The sequence below is a fragment of the Corvus cornix genome, chromosome 1 (assembly GCF_000738735.6).
Source record: "Corvus cornix cornix isolate S_Up_H32 chromosome 1, ASM73873v5, whole genome shotgun sequence".
In the NCBI taxonomy this organism is placed as follows: domain Eukaryota; kingdom Metazoa; phylum Chordata; class Aves; order Passeriformes; family Corvidae; genus Corvus; species Corvus cornix.
Genome location: NC_046332.1, coordinates 289,406 through 310,892, shown reverse-complemented (window position 1 = coordinate 310,892; position 21,487 = coordinate 289,406). Strand labels below are relative to the sequence as shown.

Genomic DNA, 21,487 nt, shown 5'->3' with positions numbered 1-21,487 from the left:
ACTTGGCAGCCGTGGTACGAGAGCTCCAAATGAGGAAAGCAGGAGCCATATGTTACGTTTCCCAAAATAAGGTGCTGCTGCAGCAGCGGGAGAGACATCTGCTCGAGGCTCTCTGCCTCTGAAACTCAGCCACGCTGTCCACTTGAAGGCAGGAGGAGCAGGCCCAGGGGGAGCCAGGGATGCAGCCACAAGGTCAAGGCAGGCCCTTGTGACAAGCAGAAACCAGGGATGGCTTCTTCAGCCCAGCTGCCAGCAGAAGCAGCAGCCTCTGGCACACTAAAACCAACAGCAGCAGCAGTGTTTGTTGGTGTGTGAGCAGCTGTTCCCCAAGGCATCCTGCAGCCATGGCCTGGCAGCCTCTTCACTCAACCTCCTGCTATCCCAGTCTCCTGGAGGCCAGCAGAAGACAGCCCATGCTGGACCTTAGTGAAGACACGGTGCAGCTCAGCAGCCAGCACAGCTCCCCTGCTCCCACCTGCTCCAAGGAGCTCCCACCAATCTCTAGAACACCTTAAACCCTTGCTAGGGACTTATTTCACACGAGCAAGAGAGTTTACCTGATCCAGGATGGTCTTCTTCTTCTTGGAGTCTGTTACAGAGGACAGCTGCATTTCACCCATCTTCTTCATCTTCTCATCCATGTCGATCTTCTGCTCCAGCTTTTTGATCTCTGTTTTGAGCAGCTTGACCGTGTCCTCCTTGTGGTGCTGCCGCGCCACGGCGGTGGCACAGGCCGAGTGGATGGCTGTGATCCAGTTCTCCAGCTCCGTCTGGCTGCACGTCTGCGCAGAGGGAAACGGGAGAGAAGAAGTCAGCATCCTCTTTGAAACTGATTGCAGATTAACAAATGCAATTCCAAGGAGTTCCCTTTCCCTTTGATCTCAAGATTCAAAGCCTTAAATCCACTTACTCCTGTCGAAGTAATAGCCCCCCATCATCCTTAAGCAGGCCATTTTGAACTCGGCACCAGGCACTCAGCACTCGAAATTACACCTCTATCTGTGCTCTGCAGCTGTGGGTGCTCCCCAGCAAGGCCTCAGGATTTACCTCCCTGCCTCAACGCAGTGCTGCCATAATTTCTAGCTCATTATTTAACGATGATTTCTGAACTCCAGTTCCTTAAAGCAGGGAATGCACCCTGCGCTCTTCCCAGGATGGAGAGCTTTTCCGGCATGCAGCAGTTCATAATAAATTCATGGCAGAAAATGCGACCATGATAAGTATGAGTAGCTTTATTATGGTGCACACACAAACAAGCTTTCCATTTCTGAAGGGCCCAAAGCACTCTGAAGACACCTCTGCTACCATTAAGGGCAGGCTCATCCTCGTTTTCACAGCTCTAGCACTGTTCCTTCCCAAGCATGGATATGACAGCTTGGGAAAAGGGAACACTTCTCCTTGCTGGAAGTGTCCAAGGCCAGGTTGGACAGGCCTTGGAGCAGCCTAGGATACTGGAAGGTGTCCCTGTCCACAACAGGGCATGGAACTGGATGAGCTTTAAGATCCCTTCCAGCCCAAATCACTCCATGAGACACCAGGCTGGAGCAGGGGACACCAGGACATTTTTCTGGAACAGGACTATTCTGATTAAGGACTTTTGACACACAAAGAAGAAACTTTCCAGATTCTTCTTTCCAGATTTTCAAAATAAAAAGTCAATCTTAGGCCTTTTACTAAACTCCAATCCTTTTTACAGTCGGTTATAAAACTTCCCAGAGAAGCCCAGCTCTGGGAATCATGTATGCATGGGCTGGGCTCCAGAGTGATGCTCCCTGAACTCTTGTGGTGCCGAAGCAAGTGGGACACACGTGTCCCAGAACGACACCACTCCCTCACTCAGGCTAGAAGCCCTAAGCAGAAGCAGGATCTGCTCCAGAAGGACTGACCTCCTGCTTCCCAACTTCCTTGCCTTCAGCTGGCACTGCACACAGGATATGGCTGAAACAGGTCAGGCTCTCTGCCCAGGCAGGACCATTAACAAGCCTTCACTCCACTGCTGAAGACACTGTGGAATTCTCTGCTGGAATTACAGGAACTATTTGCTGGAATGGAGGACACGCTGCCCACAGTCAGGTGGTGAAACTGCACCCCCAGCAGAGAAGAGATCAGCACTGGACTTACACAGTGTGTTTGTTAATTCCTAGCAAAATCCTAACAGCATTTGTTATTTTATTAAATTGCAAAGTGTTACCACTATACCATTAGATTCATTTTTCTGTTTGGTTTCCTGGGGGAGAGGGAGGGGAAAAAAGGGTCTGGAGTGGATTTTAGGAGCTGAAGACTCCCCGGTAGATGAGCAGGCGATGGGAATCGCACAAACAAGCTGCAAACACCTGACACACGTACGTGGGTGTCGCAAGTTGCTGTGAGCTGCTGGCACACACATGTGACATGTGCCAGGGCTGGCTTTGTGTGGGCACAGCCAGAGCTGCCTGAGCCATGTGGGAGGGATGGGATGTCTCTGGCTGCAGTGCAGTGGGCAGGCTTGTTACAAGGCATCCAGGATCTGTGGGCACCACCAACAGCCCTATTTTCTCCGCCACAGGACAGAAATGGTCTCCTGCAGGGCTGTGCTCTCTCCTTGCCAAACCCGCTACTACAGCTCTGTGCTGGGTGTGGGGCACGGGCAGCGAGGGGCCACTGCTCCCAGGGCATCCCCTCCTCCTCTGCTTCCATGGCAGAAAGCACACATCACAAAACATGTCTGGCAATATAAATGACTGGGTTTCATTGCAACAGGCTCATATTTGCGCCTTCCCTACACAAAAATCTACCTGTGGCATAATGACACTGGGCTCTTAGGGAATAAGCTTTGGGGTGACCTCACTGGGACCTTCCAGTCTGGGAGCCCACAAGAAAGATGGAGAGAGACTATTTATATGGACATGGAGGGACAGGACAAGGGGGAATGGCTTCCCCCTGCCAGAGGGCAGGGTTGGATGGGAGACTGGGAAGGAATTCCTCCCTGGGAGGGTGGGCAGGCCCTGGCACAGGGTGCCCAGAGCAGCTCTGGCTGCCCCTGCATCCCTGGAAGTGTCCAAGGCCAGGTTGGACAGGGCTTGGAGCAGCCTGGGCTAGTGGAAGGGGTCCCTGCCCATGGCAGGGGGTGGAACAAGATGATCTTTAAGGTCCCCTCCATCCCCAGGTCCTTCTGTGGCTCTGTGATTCCCTCTCACCTGGAGGAAGGTCTCCAGGTGCCAAAATAAACATCCCCTTCCCAGGGAAGACATGAAGGAGACAGGGGCAGGGCAGTGCTACAGGAGGAGCTGAGGAAAAATCCCACTGAAGTAGCAGAGAAGTTAGTCCACAAAAAAATGATGGGGTTTTTCAGTATGCAGTCAGATACTCAGTCCCTCCAAGAATCAAGAATTTTTTCTGCACCAGTTTGAGAATCCAGCCCTCTGCAAAGACAGCTGCAAGGACCTACAACACAGTATAATTTCATTTTTTGCACAGGGGAGTGATGATGTAGGGACACATCCTACCCCAGAGTAGCTTCTGGTTTAAGAAGGAAAGAAACTCCATTGTCATTGAAAAGAAAAATAAAGGGATTCCTCCAGTGAAGGAAACTGAATCAAAAGAGGAGGAAATGCACCCACCTCAGCACATGCTGCCAACTGCAAATAAGAGAATGTCACACCCTGCTTAGTGCCAACTTGACACAAGAAAGGAGATGCCAACCTAAAAACCACTCAGGGAAGCAGTGGTTACCAAATTACAGAAATCTTTTCAAGTGAAACACATCAACTAATGTATGGTCTTTGATGGAAGTCCTGGGTTTTTTTTCAATGTACCACCCAGCGAAATTGAGACATTGCTATTTTCTGATTAAAGAACCAAACCCTGCACTTCCAGTCTCCTTTCGGGCAGCAGCAAGATGTGTGAACAAGTGGCAGCTGGATCCTGCAGCCCCTCTGGGAGAGCACTTGCAGGTCCAGACATCCCCTTGCACTTCAAATTTCTGCCTTTAGCACACATCTCTTACAAGACACAGAGAGTGGCACATCACATTTAATGCCCAGCTGCAAGTCCAGTGTGGTGACTGGCTTGGTCTGTGTGTTCTAAGCATGCTGCCCAACCAGTTTTTACAGTGGTGCAAGAGCATTTCTTCATTCTTTGCTCCAGCCATCTACACCAAGAGAGTCCAGTCAGTTATTAAAAAAGCAGATTTGAGACTGATCATGTTCAGATCACGTCCTTCCTCTAGTGCTGCCAGAGGAAAATCCCAAACCTACTGGAGTCAGCAGGCTTTTCCACAGATCTCAACCAGAGCTAGGATGTCCTCCTTGCTGGGAGACAGAAAAAAACTTTGCAAAATCCAACCTGGAAGAGGAAGGCATCCCCGAGGGAGTTGCTGAGGCAGAAGACAAAGTCCTTCTTGGGGTGCTCAGGCACGGCTTGCACGATGCTGTTCTCCACCCAGACAGCGTGTTTGGGAATGCTGTTGTGGTCAATGCCAGAGCGGCCATCAGTCTCGTAGAAGAACAACGTGCACCCTGCAAGAGACAACGAGCAGCACATCCAAATGCCCTGCAGCCCCTCAGCACTGAGGCTGAGGCTGATCCTATAAATAAACCCTCACAGGGATTAGGGAGGGTTTGCCACCGCCTGTCCGGGTTTTCACAGTGCAGAGCACTGTGCCCAGTTTTTAGCTCGGTGAGGTGCTGGGTTTAGTGCCAAGCGGGCACACCACGAGCTGTAGAGCACAGCAAGCCCTGACCCAGGGCTGTTTGGTTCTCCCTGAGTTTTGTTCTCCCCAGGATTGCCAAAACAGAAAGGCACAGGCAGTAAAATACAGCCCCAGATAAGAAACATCGTAAGGAATCACAAGTTTGGGGTCGTCCATGGCCACCCCCCACCGCAGGGAAGACGCAGGCGTGAGATCCTGGTCCTCTGAGGGTGACAGCCAGCTGTGAGCCAGCCCTGGGAGCAGACAGGCCCTCGGGCATGGCCCAGCCTCAGCCTCTGCAGCTGCTGCTGCTGTCTCAGTCCCTGCAAGGCAAAGATCAAGCCATTTAATTACTGGATGCAGACAGTAACTGGAATCAAAATGGGCTGGGATGAGCTGTGCTTGCTGAAAGATTGATGGACAAAAAAACTTAGCTGGGGACAGCAAACAACCTGTTCAGTGTTACAAAATAATCTTTGCAATCCTCCGGGAAAAGGGTAAAAAAAGTATAGGGCAAAGGTGCAATTTGGGAGATTCCAAAAAGAAAAGGGTCCTCCTCTCCCACCTTCCCACACCATTTCCAGTTGTTTGTAAGCTGGCACATAGTTGCTGTGTCACTGGAAAGGGATGCCCTGGTACCCAGCCTCTCACAAAACTATTTGCAGCCAAACAATGGCAGCTGTTCACTTCAAAGCCTCTGTTAAACGCTGCCAGTATCAAGGCACTGCAATCCAAGGAGTTAACACTCCACTTAGGTCAAAGCACTTCAAAACAACATCACTTCCGTGCTCACCCTTCCCCTCTCTCCTCCCAGATGGCCCTTTGTTTGCCAGCTCCTCACAGCTAGACCTTCCTGCCACAGGGCCCTCTCCCAGGAGATCAGGGCTGTCCCTCACCTCCCCATGTCCTCTCCCGTTTCCCCAGCTCTCCAGCCACCCCAAGGGAGAGCTGGCTTCAAACTCTGCTGTTGGTTTTAAAATAGCGCTGCAAATTAAAAATAAACAAGTGCTCTAAGAAGAGCCCTCTGTGGGGAGGACAGGATTTGACCACACTGAGCCTTGTGGGTGACCCCACCTAGAGGAGACACTGCTCTGCCTCTGCTGGCTCCGGCTGCAGCAGAGGAGAGGGAGGCCCGTCCCAAAACTGTTTTACTGCTGCTGAACCACATGGAGATGAGGTTATGAGCGCATGCCTAGCAGGAACTGCAACAAACCAGGGAGAAGAGAGTCTGTGGCCCAGGAGGCCGAGGAGGAAGCAGGGCAGCTGGCTGCCCACCACAGGGTGGGTGACACAGCCAGAGCCACATGTCAGCCTTGATGACCAACCACGGCTTCCTGTCCCCTGCAGATATGCTGCAACCCTGAGTATTTATACTCATGAAGCACCTCTCGGGGAAAGAGAGGTACAGGAGGGACGCTGAGCGTGGCAGAGCCCCTGTGTGAACACGAGCCACTGTCACCACCAACAGCCTCCCACCATCACATGCCTGTGGCTGCACAGGGGTACTCAGCTGTCAGCAAGCCATGGACACGCTTCTCCAAGGAACACCCAGTGCCCAGGGAAGCCACCCTGGGTGCTGCCAGCAGGGCTCAAAGCAAGGTATGAACCCCACTGCTGTGCCTTGGACTACACACGTGCCATCACTGAGCACATCAGCAACTGCCACATAAAACCTCTGAAAAACAGCAGGGCCCCTTCCCCAAGCTTCATGTGAACAATACTGAAGTTCACAGCAGCTTCTGTTACAAGTCCAGGCCCCTGGTTTCGCCACCCCACTGAACATACCCCTGCCCACTTCCTCTGTACTCTGCAGGGACACCCAGTGTGCCCACCTGGACACAGCCCTGCCCGGTTCCTCTGTACCTTTCAGGGACACCCAGTAGTGCTTCCACTTCCTGCGTGTGGCCGATTCCACCTTCTTGTTCTTCTTGTGCACCAGGAAGTTTTTGACGGCCAGGGCGCCGGCCTTGCGCACGGTGCCCTGCGCGGCCGTCAGCAGGATGTCGGACTGCCCGGGGGAGCTGAGGGTGCCGCTGCTCTGCTCGTCGCTGAGGGCAGATCCTGCCTCCTCCAGGTGCTCGCTGTTTGCGGTGCTCATCTCCAGCTCGCGGCGGAAGTTCTCGTAGACGCCCTGGCGCAGCCCATCGCCCGCCGAGCTGCTGCCGCTGTCGCTGCCGATGAAGGCGCGGCTGGCCGGCGGCGAGTAGCTGGCCGTGGTGGCGTTGGAGCGCCGCGACAGCAGGTCCGTGTCGGTGGCTGCGCCCTCGATGCCGCTGTCGGTGAACTCGCTGCCCTCGCCCGCGTTGACGTCCTGGTTGTGAGAGAGACACGGGGTGAGGGGAGAGCCTGGCCGAGACCCCGAACGCCCAGGGGCACCACAGTTCTTCACACCTCCATTTTTGCTAGCACTGGCATTCCCTCATCCCTTTTCCTCCCTAAGACAACCAACTGGAGGAAAAGGTGGAGTTGAGGCTTCCAGCACAGGTGAGGAAAGACCAGTCACACATGCACCACTGCAGGTGGTGCCTCTATGGCCTTGGCAATTTGGAATATAAAATGCAGCATCATCTGTTTACATTAAGCCAAGTTAACGGTGCTAAAGGTTTTGCAAAAGGAGGACATATGGTAGCAAAAACTGGCAGTGTCGAGAAAAGCAGCGCCCAACCTACGCATTTTGAGGAGAAAACATTGATATTGTGCACTCACACCTACAGCTGAAGATACATTTCAGACACCCCAAGGCTGACCTTTGAAAATTATGTAACCAAAAAGGTTCTTATTTTTTTTTTCCTCCTGACAGGTTAATGTGGTTGAGATTATTTCTGTTTTCATCACAAACTGTAATGATGGGCCATGTGATATTCCCCACCAAATCCCACAGACCCTTCCTGCTCCCCAAGAACTTGCAGTGGAAGGATCAGAAGACACAAGAATATGGCCGGTTTCAGCAAGACAGGAGAAAACACCACTGATTTGGGGTTCTGTAGGCTGTGACTCAGCCTGCTACAAGGCTAATCCCCCAAGGGGGATGGCCACCACCACCTCAGCATCTACAGGCATCCGAGGCACATTTTGGAGCACAGATGCCAAACCCTGTGAATGGAAACAAACGTTTTAGGTACTTGGGTGAAGAGGATGCAAAGAAGTGAGAAATGTGGCCAAAAACAACAGGAATTGCAGCCTCTATCTCTCCTGCAAGAGGAGCTAGTGCTTGATTCACAAGTTTTTAAAAAAAAGAGGAATCTCCGAGAAGAGGTAGCAGAATGGAGTATTTATTTTGAGAGAAAACAAGCTTCCAGATGTTGGTTCAAGCACCAGTTTTCTTTGTATCCAAGAGCAGCTCTGTGGAAACAAAGAAACCCTCCATCAGCTCTGTGTGAAACTGTCCTCCTGTGGAGCAAGGGCTGGACAGGGAGAGCTTCGGGGCAGGGGAAGGGCTGACTAACTTTTAAGGCATTAATTTGCAATGGATGGCCCCGTTCTTTATAAACACCGCTTCCCAAGGGAGACTTGGAGTCCAGCTGGAAGAATAAAATAAGCACTTCCTTCCCCACTCAATGAGCACAGTTCTGCTGCTCCATCTGGTTATTTAATGCAGCACACAGTGACAGACAGGCTGCTCCGGACAGGCCAATACTGCTCTGCTCCACGTGTGAATGAGCTGAGCAGGCTTTCCTGGAAGTACAGCCCTGTACCCACCCAGAGCAGCTTTCACAGCCGCACGTGGATCCTGCTGTTCAATACACTTGGTTTTGGGAAGCCAGTTACCTTCTCATTCCGTGCAAAGGAGGAGTATCTGGCGAGGGGAAGCGCCTGGAGCAACCTGGGATACTGGAAGGTGTCCCTGCCCCAGGCAGGGGGTGGGACGGGATGAACTTTTAGGTCCCTTCCACCTAAACCATTCTGGGATTCCATGATTTTATGCTCTACCAAAAGTACATGGTTAGTTCCAAAATCTTAGCTGATGTAACCTTTAGGAAGCATCTCTCATGCTTTAGTTAAAATGAGTTGGTTTAAGAAAACAAAGAACTACTAGAACAGACCACCAACTTGACAGAGATAGGATCTGTAATCTCACCAGACAGAATGTGCATCAAATTTTCTTAGTGCTGATTGGCACGTGGAGTATCTTTCCAAAAACTCAAGTTCCCCCAGAGCTGCTCAAGGTCCCCCACACCCAGTGTGCCACAGCCTTTTCAGATGACCTTGGTGAGACACTGCATGAATTACCTCCCTTTTCCTGTCACTAAATTGGCCTTATACTCTGTAACTAATATATGAGCATATCAGTCTATAAAAAAAATATTTATAAGAAAACCTCGAGGATGGAGGACTCGGGGTGAATATATTTGCTATATTTGCTCGTAAGGTTAAAGCATAGTTCCTAAAACCCCAACAATAGCACATTTTGCAAAGATCTCTACAGTCTTTACCACAATGCAAGTGATGAGCTGGACTGGCCAAAAGATCTTTTCAGTGTATTGCTACAGCCCTGCTCCTAATCTCCCTCTGCTCCCTGCAGTCCCTTTTCCACTCCTAAATACCCCTTATCAAAGGTTTGTGGGCAGCCCATTCAAGGCCTTTGGTAGGAGGAGGGTCTGAGCAGACAAAGGTCGGAGCAGTTCACAGCCCAGAGCTGCCAATACCATTCTGCTCCCATTTGAGGGAGCCTCGCCACTCCAAGCCTGGCCCACGAGGAGATGGGTGCCGAGGTTAGGAGGCTTCAGGCCATCCACAGCACAGGTCTCTGCTTCCAAGTTCCTGCTGCAATGCCAGCTCATTCCCATCCGAGGCGGGGAGAGCTCCAGGCAGCTGCTGGCATCTGGTCCGGGAGCCTCGCAGCGCTGCACTGAGCACACTCAGCTGAGGGTTCTGCACAAAGCACAGGGGCTTAACACTGAGATCCCACAGAAACCGGCTGGGGCTGAGGGGGAAACAGTCCCAGGCCGGGAACAAACCTTAGCAGGGTTTGAGGGACACTGGGGCTCTACTGCTCTGACTGAGGATTGCTCCATGGAAAGGAGGGAGAAAGGCACGTGGAGACCACAGGCTGAGGAAGGGAACTAAATGGGCTCCGGGGCTGTGCTGTGACAGGGAGATGTGGGAAGCAGCAGCAGAGCTTCCACCGGGATCTGGGATCCCTGGCACTGCTGAGGGCATGGAGGAACAGCACCATTCCTTACACTGGCAGCGCTACCGTGTCCCTGGAGCGGCCCAGGGGTTACGGAAGGAGACTCAGCAGAAGGTCCTGAAGGGAAAGAGGAGGGAGAGGTGGAATGCCCAGTGTCACAGAGATCCCCCGTGCAATGAGGACCAGAGCAGGGCTGAATGGTGCCATTGTCCCCAACAAGGCCACGTGCCAGGGCAGCCCTACGAGCATCCCAGGGCAATGAAGTGGAATGAGTTATCACAGCCCCATCAAGTGCAGAGAACAATTTAACTGCTGAACCAACTGGGTGAAGTGCTACTGGAAGCATTAGTAACCCACTTAAATATAGGGGTTTTTTTCACATGAACACTGGGTTTCAGGCAAAACAAGGCAGTGGGGAATAAAACTGTAAGGCAACAGCTACATCAGGCTAACGTACCTGGTGCTGTCACTTCTGAATACTCACGTGATACTCACACCTCTGTATGTCCGCTGCAGCCACATCTGTTAAATCATTTTTGCTAAATTTAAAAGACATACAGAAAAAAAACCCTTTGCTTTAGGAAAAACGTCTACATTCAGCTAGCAAAAATGAGGGGAGGAGTTCTGGGACAGGTTGCAAGTGTCCCCATGTTGACCATACCTGGTACTGGCCTCTGCTAGAAGAGACCACAGGATGGGACAAGCCTTGCCCAGCTCTGGCTTGTGACTGGGCACACACCGAGTGCCTGCAAGAGCTGCACTTCCCAAACCTCCCACCACCAGCCCTGCCACAGACACCGTGACAGGCCTTGGTGAATCACTTTCTCCTGCCCCACCGACAGCACTGATTCATGGCCACTTGGGGGCTGATTTAGTAGGAAAAATCTTACTTCGCTAAATATAAGCAGTTCCTCATGGTTAAAACTCCATTCTAAATGAACCATTAGATTAAAAGTACAGCTGAGTGGGGGTTTTCCTTGGAAGGGGCTCCCTCCAAGCCAATGCAGATCCTTTGTTCCCGGTCCTGTTGAGCAACAGAGCAATCAGATGCTCACAACTCAGCAAGAGTGATTGCACACAACCTGTCTGGCTGCTCCTGAGGCAAGCACCACAGAATACATTTCAAATGGGTGAGCAGCCTGATGGTTTGCATGCTTTTATCTGACTGGTGTCCCTTTGAAGCTCCTATGTGGAAACAGATTGGCCTGATAAGTGTTTTTCCTTTCTTTTCAGTACTGACTCTGCCATCATTTGATGGCCAAGGTATGGCTTGCTGCAAATCCAAGCTGAATCCTTTCTCCACAGTCACGTCCTAGAAGCAAAGATAAATCATGAATTGCACCTGAGAGCTGAGTGGGAGAAATGGTTTGAGTCCTACTTCTGTGCACTCACCGCACTGGGGCAGAAGCTCTTGAGACGTCTGAAAGAATCAAATTTTTTTAAAAATTAAATTTAGGAAAAAGAAAACAAACAAACCCTTGTATGTGTCATTAAAGCTGCTCAGGTTAGTTTAATAAACAAGCAGGTTTGGGTCATGGCTCTCTGAAATCAAATTTGCCCCTGACGAAAAGGGAGTAGCCCACACCTCCAGACACTTCTCCTGGCAATAAACTCCAGTCTTACTATGAAAGGAGGAATCACAGTCACAGGTGTCTGGGCAGTAACGCCTGGGAAAGTCTTAGGGCACGGATTTCAGTGAATCTGGTCCCAGGAATCCTTTGTGAGCTTGTGGTGAATGCTTGCAGTGTAATTTGGCACCCTGGAAGGACAGACGAGGTACTGGGTGCAGAGGAGCCAGGAGATACTGGGATGTGGGAAGGAGAAGTGCATCCCCTGTGCTCCTGTGGGACAGCAGGCAGCAAACACCACTGTACCAAGGGTCTGCAACCCCACAGATCTGCAGGCAGCTCTGGCTGCTGTTACCTCGGTATTACCCCTGGCTCCTTCACTCCATGCTAAGCTGTCACCTCAGCTCTGGGCACTGAGGCTTGGCAGCATTTTTGGTTCACTGACTCCCCCGATGTTTTCCAGCCAATATGTGGGCCCTTGCAGAAAGACCAGCCCTGCGCTTTCCCAGGGAACCTGGCTTTCCTACCTGAGATGCCCTAAAGGCAAATTATGGACACACAGGGACTCCTGCAGCAGTCAGGAAAGTACAGCCCCGGAGCTGTGAGACATAAAGTGGTGAAAATTAAATCGTCCCCACCAGCTCCTCCCTGGCTCCAGCACTGACTTTTGAGGGGTGTTAAAGCACATAATTCCACGAAGGAGAATCCAGCCCTAATCCAGTAAAGCCTCTTGCAGTGTGGTCCCTGCACGCAGCTCCCAACACCTGCACGGATCCGGGGTGAATTCCCGCTTTCCACCCCCTCAGTTCTCGGGTGCTGCAGTGTTTAATCCCTCTGTTCCCAAAGGATACGCTGAGGGCCCCCCAAATTTACCCTGCTTTCATCCCAGTGGACCACCCAGCTGAAGGAAGTTTCTAGAGAAGCTGAGTTAACCATAAACTAATAAAAGCAGCCGAACAGTGCTCAAGTTAAAGCAAGGGCTATGTGCCACCAAAATCCTCCCTAAATTAAAACACAGGGTTGGGTTACTTTTTGTTTGCTGAAGCCAAGAAGACACAATTCTTCCTGAGAAATGCAATAGAGGGGGTAGAAATGGGGAAGGGGGACCGCTGCTAGAACGGCAGCCTGAAATCCAAACACAGCATCCAGGAGTTCACCTGAACAACCACCCAACTTAAGGAAGCAGGGAAATGCCTGTCATCAGGGATGATAACCAGGCACAGCATCACATGCTGAAGCTCTCTGAAAAGGAACATTTCAGTGGAGCACTTCACTGGAAAGCAGCACTCCTGCCAACTGCACCCATGTAAGTAAGCACAGCCCAGCAAACAAGCAGCTGGGGCAACCTGTCTGTGATTTTTCAGTGCAAAATACTTGGAACTAAAACCATGAAGTGCATATAGCTTTACAGAGAATACAACGATTGCCAATGTTGCTATATACACTTCAGATGTATAAATGACAAAGTCCTACACTGTTTGAAAAAACATGCCTGAATGGAGCTAGATCAAATACCAGGACTGGTGATTTGCTTTCCCTTGGCCTCTGGCCGAGAGCTAAGGAAGAAAAACAAATTAAGATCTTTGAAAGAGTATCAAAATATTTGCCAGTGAAGACCAAAACACCAATTTTCACATGCTCCTTTCCCTGACAATACTGGGGCGGAGCTGTGTGCTCTGAAGGGAGTGACTGCTATTTGCTTTAAAATATCCCGACTGGGAAATACCTGATCTAATCTCCTCCATCTGGGTGACAGGGCAGGAAAGACCTCAGAGCCTGGGTCTGAAGCCCTCTATTCCAGCCTTCCTCACTGAATCCACTTCCAGTCAGCCGGGCTATAAACAGCTCGTTTGGTCTAGACATTGAATGGGTCTGGTCATTCCGAGCTGCCACACCAGGACCCAAGATGTGGATTCCCAAGGAGTTTACCCTGGTGCAAGCCTGGGCTGCCGCAAAAACGAGTGGCTTCTGTTTCCCCCAGCACATTCCCACCCCTTCCTTGCCCTGTGGCTGGGGGCTGAAGGCAGAGATATGTGGGTTATTGGGGTGGTTTGCCTGGAGGCTCAGCAGGGTGACCAGCTGACCTGTGCTCCTCACTGGGATCCAGCCCCGAGAGCCAGCTGAGCCAAACGGTCCAATTCCCAGCTTCTGGGGATTGGGAGCATGGCTCAGGCTACATCCAAGACCTTGGGAACAACCTCTGTCTGAAAGGGACTGCTTGAACAGGGGCTGGAATCAGGGAGCCCCACAGTGCAGCTGCAAACCAGTAACACCCTGCTTTTAGCTACTCTCTAACCCATGTGCCAGTCACTACCACTGAATGTTGTCGTCTTTGTCTTTATTTCCTTCCTTGATTCCATCTGGAGTCAAACAGCTCAGATTACAGGTCCGTGTCCATCTGATTAGGAATCACACTTAGGTTGGAAATAGCCATGTTTTCCAGACTACAGGCGGAATTCCTTCAAAGGAGCAGAGCTTCAGCTGCTGAAGATGCTCTGCCTGGAAAAGCCATGGCCAAGGAGGGCTGGAGGAGCAGGCTGGAAGGCCACAAGTGCTCTGCAGAGAGTGAACAGGATGCAGTGGAAGCCAGAAGCAGAAAGTGATTTCAGGAAAGAGAATCCATGGGGGACAGGTCAACTCGAGAGCCTTGGATGCATTCCTTGCACAGGAAGACTGCAATCTCTGATCTGCTGGCTTTGGGAAGAATGCCCCGGAGGAAAAGTCACCCCATACTCTCTCTCTTTTCCTGAGCAGTTGGTATTTGGGGAACAAGGTACTGGGCTGGATGGTGCTTCCATGGGATTGACCCAGTGTAGTCCATTTTGAGGTTATATCCTCTAAGCCGCAAAAAGATTTTGTGAAAAAGTTTTACACAACTTAAAACCAAGTATCAGCTCTCTGGAGTTTAGCCATCCTACAGAACATAATGGAACACAATAACCAGTTACAAAATTCCCTGAGATAGTAAAAAAAAATCATATCAACTGGAAACATTGTCTAATTTTAGACCGGCTTCTCTGTACATCCTGATCTAATTCCCACAAACCCCCTTGGTTTCATCTCCTGCATATTCTGCAAAACTTTTTATGTAGGATTTTTTTAAGATTTCAGATCCCAAATTCCTGCAAGCTACCTAGAGAAGCCTAAAAATAGTAATAAATTTGAAAATTGGACAAAAGGGGATTTAACACGCCTAGGGCTGGTGCTGAAGCCAGTGCAGCTTCCAAGTGAGTCGGGCAGGAATTTTGTTCCTCTCCCCCACCTCAGCTTCACAAGGAATATGGAATAAGGAGGTGGCAAGACAGGCTTGGAAGGGGCACACAGCCACATCTCAAGGTTTTCATCCCTTAATTCATAGAATCACAGAAGGGTTGGGTTGGAAGGGATCTTAAACCCCATATTTAATTCCACCCCGTGCCGTGGCAGGGACACCTTCCACTATCCCAGGTTGCTCCAAGCCCCATCCAATCTGGCCTTGGACACTTGCAGGGATTCAGGGGCAGCCACAGCTTCTCTGGCAAATTCCCTTCTTGAAATGTCAGTTAGGGCTCATAACAGCAGGGGAGCATGGGGTACATTTGTCCCTGAACATCTACCAGGAGAAGGAGGAGGAAGGAGTCTCCTGCAGGCAGATGTTTAGCTGCCACAGGACACAACAGGGCCGCTAAACAAAATCTGGATCCCACAAAACAGCCTGTGGGATCCTGGGGATCTCACAGCCCACAGTCAGAACGAGCTGTATCCAACCGGTGCTTTCTCCCTTCCAGGAAAAATGGGTGCAAATGTCAGCCAATTAAGCCCTTTCCACCTACACCACATCAGCTCCAAAAGTCAAACACGATCCCAGCAGAGCTCCCCGGGAAGTCTCGCTCAGCAGAGCTGAACCCTTAATGGCACAATGTTGGGAAAAGCAGAACTGCTGCGTGGGTGCCCCAGAGCCACCCTGTGAGCTCTAATCACTTGTGCATATTGAATATAATTGTGTCTCCATAGGAAAAAGCTCCCTTCAATTAGTGGAGAGTGACTCCCACCGTTCAATTTAAGGTTTAAATTTGGACAGGGGGAGATTTTCTTCTCTGTTTTGGGTGTGTTGGTGTTTTTCCCTTTAATGTGAACCACGTGCTTGCAAAGAACCCACGGATGAGGCATCAGAACAAAACACGTGCAGCCAGGATTCTGGCCCCTTCTTTCTGGGATGCATTTTCCCAAGAGCACTGGTCAGCACAGCCCAGAAAGTGCAGCTAGTGACACTTGCAGCAAATTAACTTACAGAAACCGCGATGGTGTTCAGGCATGCAGCTGAGCATGCACGGAACAACGGCAGGAACCAAACACCAGGGCACAAGGCCTTCTGGCAGGGGCCTCTTTAGGGACTAAACTAGTCAAATATCACCTACCAGTGACCATCAGACCCTTCCAGCACTTCTAGCACCAGGCCACTGAGACTAAACAAACAGGCAGATATCCCAGCTACAGCTTTCCAAAAAGTGGAAAAACACCCCAACCCACTGGCAAACACAACCCCAAATTCTTGTGAGGACTGGCAACAGGGATCTGGGCAGAAACCTCACTCCAGGCTAGGAGAATCCATTAGGTGACTCTGCACTGTAACGCCACAGAGCAGTGACACCTCACTGGCCCAGAGGCCAAGAGGGAAAACTCTGTCCAACACCACATTACGCTTGGCCCTGGGTCACCTTTGTGTGGTGTCCTCATGGCCCTAAGATGCAACAATTATTTCGTGGGAGTGGGATGGGGAGAGGCACTTTAGAAGGCTGCTCAAAACACAAGTTTATAGCAGGAAGTGTTTTCCAGCACATGGACACACATGCCAGGCTCCGGGGCAATGGGGTCATCAAGAGTAGGAAGATACAACTGCCAAAAGACTGGGAGGGCAGAGGGAAACGAAACTGCCCCAAAGGTGCCCAAGTGGCACCTGGCACAGCCCAGCACAGTGCCAAAGAGCACAGCAAGAGCAGGGCAGTGACACAGCCTCAGCTCCCACCAGGCTCCACTTCACACCAGCGCTGAGGAGGCAAGAAGAGCAAAGTGTGAGACACTGCTGGACTGGGGACCTGGTGCAGACACAGATTGGTCACTTCCCTCCTCTCACCCCATCAAAGCCACCTCATCAGGCTCACCAAGGAACTCCTTTCACTTTGTGTGCAAATTTGGCCTTCATTTCTGCCTTTTTAAACACATAATGACAGGCATTTCCCTAAGCCTGCTCAGGCTAGGCTGGGGCTGACATGACTTCATTTCTGACAACTATCTTATTCTTACAGGCTGCTGCTGGGATTAAAGACTTGGGAGGAGGAATTTTGACCTTTGCAAAGCTTTAATTTTGTTGAATTTATCCATGGTAATAATCACTGCTAAGACTCCTTAGAGCCATCATCTCCAGTCTCAGGAGATGCATCTAGTGAAACCAGCCCCACTAAATTATTTCCCTGGGTACGGCTGAGGCCTCACAAAAAACGACTTAAATTCCAGACTTTCACTACATGCCTCGGAGGAATCTCCTGAATGCCAGGATAGGCACCGAGAAGGAAAACAAATGCTTGGCTGTTCATCACCGACTCCATTCTCTTTTTCCTTAAATACACTCAAAAGCAGGCTGCAGGCAGCAGTTGCACCCAACAGCCTTCAGGAAAGTTGTTGGGTCCAAGGCTGCCAAAACCCGTCTATTCTTTTTTGTTGTTGTTGTTTTCTCTTGCTTTTTATCCCGTGCTGGCGCACCAAAGGCTTTTCACCTCCGAGAGCAGAGAGCTGATCCTGAAGAACAAAGCTGCAGTTGTGGGACGCTGCAGCATCTGTTTCGGCATGTCAGCTTTATATTTAGCAGCAGCCCATCTCCACAGATCAAGCACAGCCAGGAAGTCCCTGAGCAGCCCCATCCCAGCAGCTCCCACGAGTCAGTGTCAGCGGAGGGGGGCACAGGCCCCTGGAGCCCTCCAGGAGCTGTTTGCTGCCCAGCCTGAGATGTCCTGCCAGCAGCTCAGGGAGCAAGCAGCAGGCCGTGCACTGGCTGGCCTCTGACCCTGACCAGTGTGCAGCTCTCCCCTTTTTCTGGTCAGGCACATGGTGCACAACACACACAGGACGAGCCAGGCAATGACATCAGGGGAGCAGCCCTGCCCCATCCCTGCTCTGTGTCCCCAGGCCACGTTTCTGAGCCATTTCTAGAGAACGGTGCCCGTCAAACACACCGCTGCCAGCTCTTCCACCAGGCAGCTGGATGGACCTCTGCTCTCAGAAGATCCAAATGAACTCACACGGAGCACAATCTGCCCACAACTTGTGCGCCAGGCATGGCTGGGAGAGGAGGGCAGGGTCTGAAGCTCCTTTCTGCTCCTCTATACAAGCCATCTGCCACTGAACTGCCAGCAGAACCACTGCCTGCAGCCCGAGGCAGGAACTCCATCAGGCAGGACAGGGTAAAGCAGGGCAGCATGTGGGAAAGCTCCAGGATCACAGGCCTCGTGTTTGGAGTGCAGGAGGGGCACCTGACAGCGAACCTCCTCTTGACTCTGTGCTGCCCCTGGCTCAGCGAAGCAGCATCTTCCCCATACGTCTCCAGGCGCCATCATTTCTTAGTTTACAGCAGGCCTGGCAGCGCCAGTGCTGTTTCGGGGAGATGTTTTGCACAGACATGAGCATCAGCTAATTAGAAGAGTGAAATTTCAGCCCAGTGAGTGTTTAGCACAGAGGGGAAACACTGACAGGTTTTTCCTTTGCCTCCAGCCACGGGTGTAGGCAGGGAAGGGTGACAAGGCAGGGAGGGCAGAAGGGGGGACACAACTCTGCAGTGGAGTGATCAGTTTTGGCAGCTACCCTGGGAAAAAAGGCACCGTCAGCACTGCAAAACACGCAGGGAAATCTTCTGCTGGCAAATGCAGATTTCCCTTTCCCAGAGGCAGTGAAGAGTGGAAAAGGTCCAAGGAGGGCTGCAGATAAAGAAGGGACAGTGATGGAATCGAGCCAGCTCTGGAGACCAGCTAGTTCAGCTCTCTCCTCAAAACAGCTCTCTGCTTGGAAAGGGGGTGTTGAAGGAAAACACGGCCTGGGAGAACCCGGAAAACCTTCATCTACAGACCGAGCCCAGCAAATGCCAAATCACGGAAGAAAACTGCCTTACCTGGGTGGTTTTCGCCCTTCTGCCTTGCATGCTGCTGCTATGGCTCATCTGGGGGTTGGTGGCCCCTTCGGAAAGGCAGTGGGACTTCCTGCAGGGGAGCGTGTTGTAGTTACTGTAGGAGGAGGGCGCGTCCTCGGCGGTAACCGATGCCATCTTATGGCTCCCGAGCTCCGGGATGTCGGACACCAGGTTCCGGCAGTAACCTCCAAAGGCGTTCCGGGGGCCACCGTTGATGGCAGCACCAGGGGTTTTGGGGGAATACAAGTCACTCATGGAGTTGGCCCGCTGGCAGGCAACCAGGGGCTGGGGGCTGCCGCCGGCGTCCGGGCCCTGCGCTGCCTCGGCGTCCTTCTCCTCGGCCAGGCCCAGGATCTCCTCGTTGCTGGTCAAGTGCTCCTGGCTGAGGTCGGACAGCGAGAACTCCAGGCTGTCCTCGCGCCAGATGTCGGCCGACTTGGAGCGCTTCTTCTTGAAGCTGGCCGCGTCCATGAAGGCGGTGCCGTTGGCCGCGTAGCGCAGCGCCCGCCCGTCGCCCTCGGCCAGGAAGGGCGGCTCGTCCCCGTAGAGCCGGCTCTCCTCCGAGTCGGGCATGCTGTGCACGGAGGCAGCCGTCAGCACCGTGCTGCTGTCCACGCTGGGCGTCACCGACGAGTCCGTGTGGTAGGACACGGGGCGCAGGCCCATGTCCACGCGCTCCACCCACATGGGGCTGCCGAAGTCCTCCAGGTTGGCCTCGGCGGCGAAGGGCTCCAGGCCGTTCTCGGCCAGCGACTGCGGGATGCTGGGCGTGCTGCTGGAGCGTGTGCTCACCTCCGAGTTGCGGTGGATGATCTTTCCCGAGGACGCGTGGCGCATGCGGCGCGAGGCCTTGCTGGAGAGGCGCAGCGAGCGCGATGTGTGCTTGCGGCCCAGCCCCGGCTGCTTGTCCCCGTAGAAGGCGTGCTCCACGCTCTGGCTCTCCGCGTTCCCCATGGCGTCACGGTCTGCAAGGGCACACAGCGGGCGCCGTTAGGGGAGGGAGGCACGCGGACACCCCAACACACCAAAAACCGCTCTTTGATTTAATTAATCACTGAACCTGTCCCAAAACCTACACCACAGATACTCGCAGGGCCTGCTCGACTGCAGCAATAATCCCACAGAATTAATTAAGGGAGCCAGCAGCTGTACCAGTGAACTTAGAAGTACAGTTAAATCAGAACGCAGCAAACAGCCAGACAGCTCTGCTGGTGCAAATGAAGAGCACAGAAGAGGGAAGGACTGAACCTTCGAGATCGGAGTGAACTGGAACCAGTTTAGCACCACAGTGCCATCTCAGCTCTGCACACAGTCGCCTGACTCTCAACGTCGGCATCGTCATTCCAGCCAACAAACTCAAAAAATCAACAGCTATTGTTTATCTGCAGGTAACAAGATGCTGAAAAGTAGAGGGATGTATACCTTTAGCTGAGATTTCACCTTTTTTTTTTGGCTAGGAACTGCAAAGTGAAGCACCAAAGAGCAAAGTACAAATCTACCCGTTTGGCAGCAAGCTAATGACAGGTTTGATTCCTGGAACAAAAAAACTGCAACATTAAGCAGGTACAGAGAGCCCCACACAAGAAAGCCATATTATGAAAAATCAACTAGCATGAGTGACTCAGACTATACAAAAATAACCTCTCCTTCCCACTCCCTCTGAAGCAGATAAGTAGATCTGAGCTCTTTGATCTGAGCTGGAACACAGGGACGGGGTTTGTGTCCCCAGCCCCAGCCCCAGCCTCCTGCATTATTCAGCTGTGCACGTCCCGCCGTGGAACAGGTTTCCCATCCAGGAGGTGGGAGTGATGATCTGATTCAACCTTGGAAAACACTTTGAGGTCTGTGATCTCACTCAACAAATGTCAGAAATATTTTATCAGTAGTACTGGGTCCTTCCTTCTGGCCTGACGGCAAGAAGAAGAATAAGAAAAGTAAATGCCAAAGTTCAAAATTAAACAGGAGATCCTGAATTACACACAAGGCAATTATATAGAGAAAAATACTTCATCAATCTTGAAAAGAAGTTCCAAGACAAAACTTCTTTGTTTTGAGGTTATTTCCATTAGTTCTGGTTGAAAACAAAAAAATCTGCTCTGACATTCAAATAATCTGGAGTTTTTGATTTCTTGGGGCCATTTCCTGTCCTTTGCAAGGATGCTGATGGGTACTGAGCCAAACACTGGCAGAATGAATGTGACCACGTATTTTCCCTCACTATGTATATACACACCACTGCTGCTGCACAGAACTGACTTAGCCCTACATGAATACATGGAAAGTGAGGAACTGATGGCACTAAACAACGGGACAGCATGGCAGAACTGAACTCTGCAGTGACACTTCTGACCACAGCCAGAGGACTGTGCCTCTGCTCCTCTACCCAGAAAAGCTGCTCATGGCTGAGGCTAGAAGTCTGTTCAGTGCTGGAGCAACAGACAACACCATAAGTATCTGGGCATTTCTGTATTGAGCATAAATACAACTGCATGTGAAGTAAACTACAGCAGGAAGTGCCCTACGTCTACTGAAATGAATGGCAGAACTCCCTTTGGCTGCCATGACTTGTTTAGAAAAATAAATGCACTGAAGAAAGGGCAGGTTTAAATCTAAAAAAAAAAAAAAAAAAAAAAAAAAAAAAAAAAAAAAAAAGACAGCTTTATCAATCCCTAGACAAGGGTTTACTATCTCCTAAGACCTACAGCTCTTTGATATAGACTGAAAAACCATCATCCAGCTTTTGCCTGTGGAACATTTTAAAGCACAAAACCTGCATCTTTTCTTCTGCAGACATCTAAAGCCAGGCCTCAATGCTTCCATCCTGCAGAAGAAACCCTCTCAGCACAATGCTTTCACTGCTTTGGTTCTGAGCTGCTTGCTGACCACTCTTCTATCCGGCAGGATATCCACCGGCTGCACAGCCCAGCAGAGCCTGCAGCCATTCATCCCCAGTCTCCAGCCAT

At 51.3% G+C, this 21,487-nt stretch overlaps 1 protein-coding gene across 6 annotated transcripts in view; it reads right to left on the bottom strand.

Moving 5' to 3' along the window:
* Positions 1-21,487, bottom strand: part of TIAM1 (TIAM Rac1 associated GEF 1) — a 158,157-nt gene that overhangs the window by 50,365 nt on the left and 86,305 nt on the right. For all 6 annotated transcript variants that reach the window (XM_039554614.1, XM_039554618.1, XM_039554628.1 and 3 more), the window contains 4 exons: positions 18,507-19,489; positions 6,533-6,980; positions 4,324-4,496; positions 558-782 (listed from right to left, as the gene is read on the bottom strand). In XM_039554614.1, coding sequence (XP_039410548.1) covers positions 558-782; positions 4,324-4,496; positions 6,533-6,980; positions 18,507-19,478 — 1,818 coding nt within the window. In that variant the 5' untranslated portion in view covers positions 19,479-19,489. The remainder of the gene's footprint in view (positions 1-557; positions 783-4,323; positions 4,497-6,532; positions 6,981-18,506; positions 19,490-21,487) is intronic.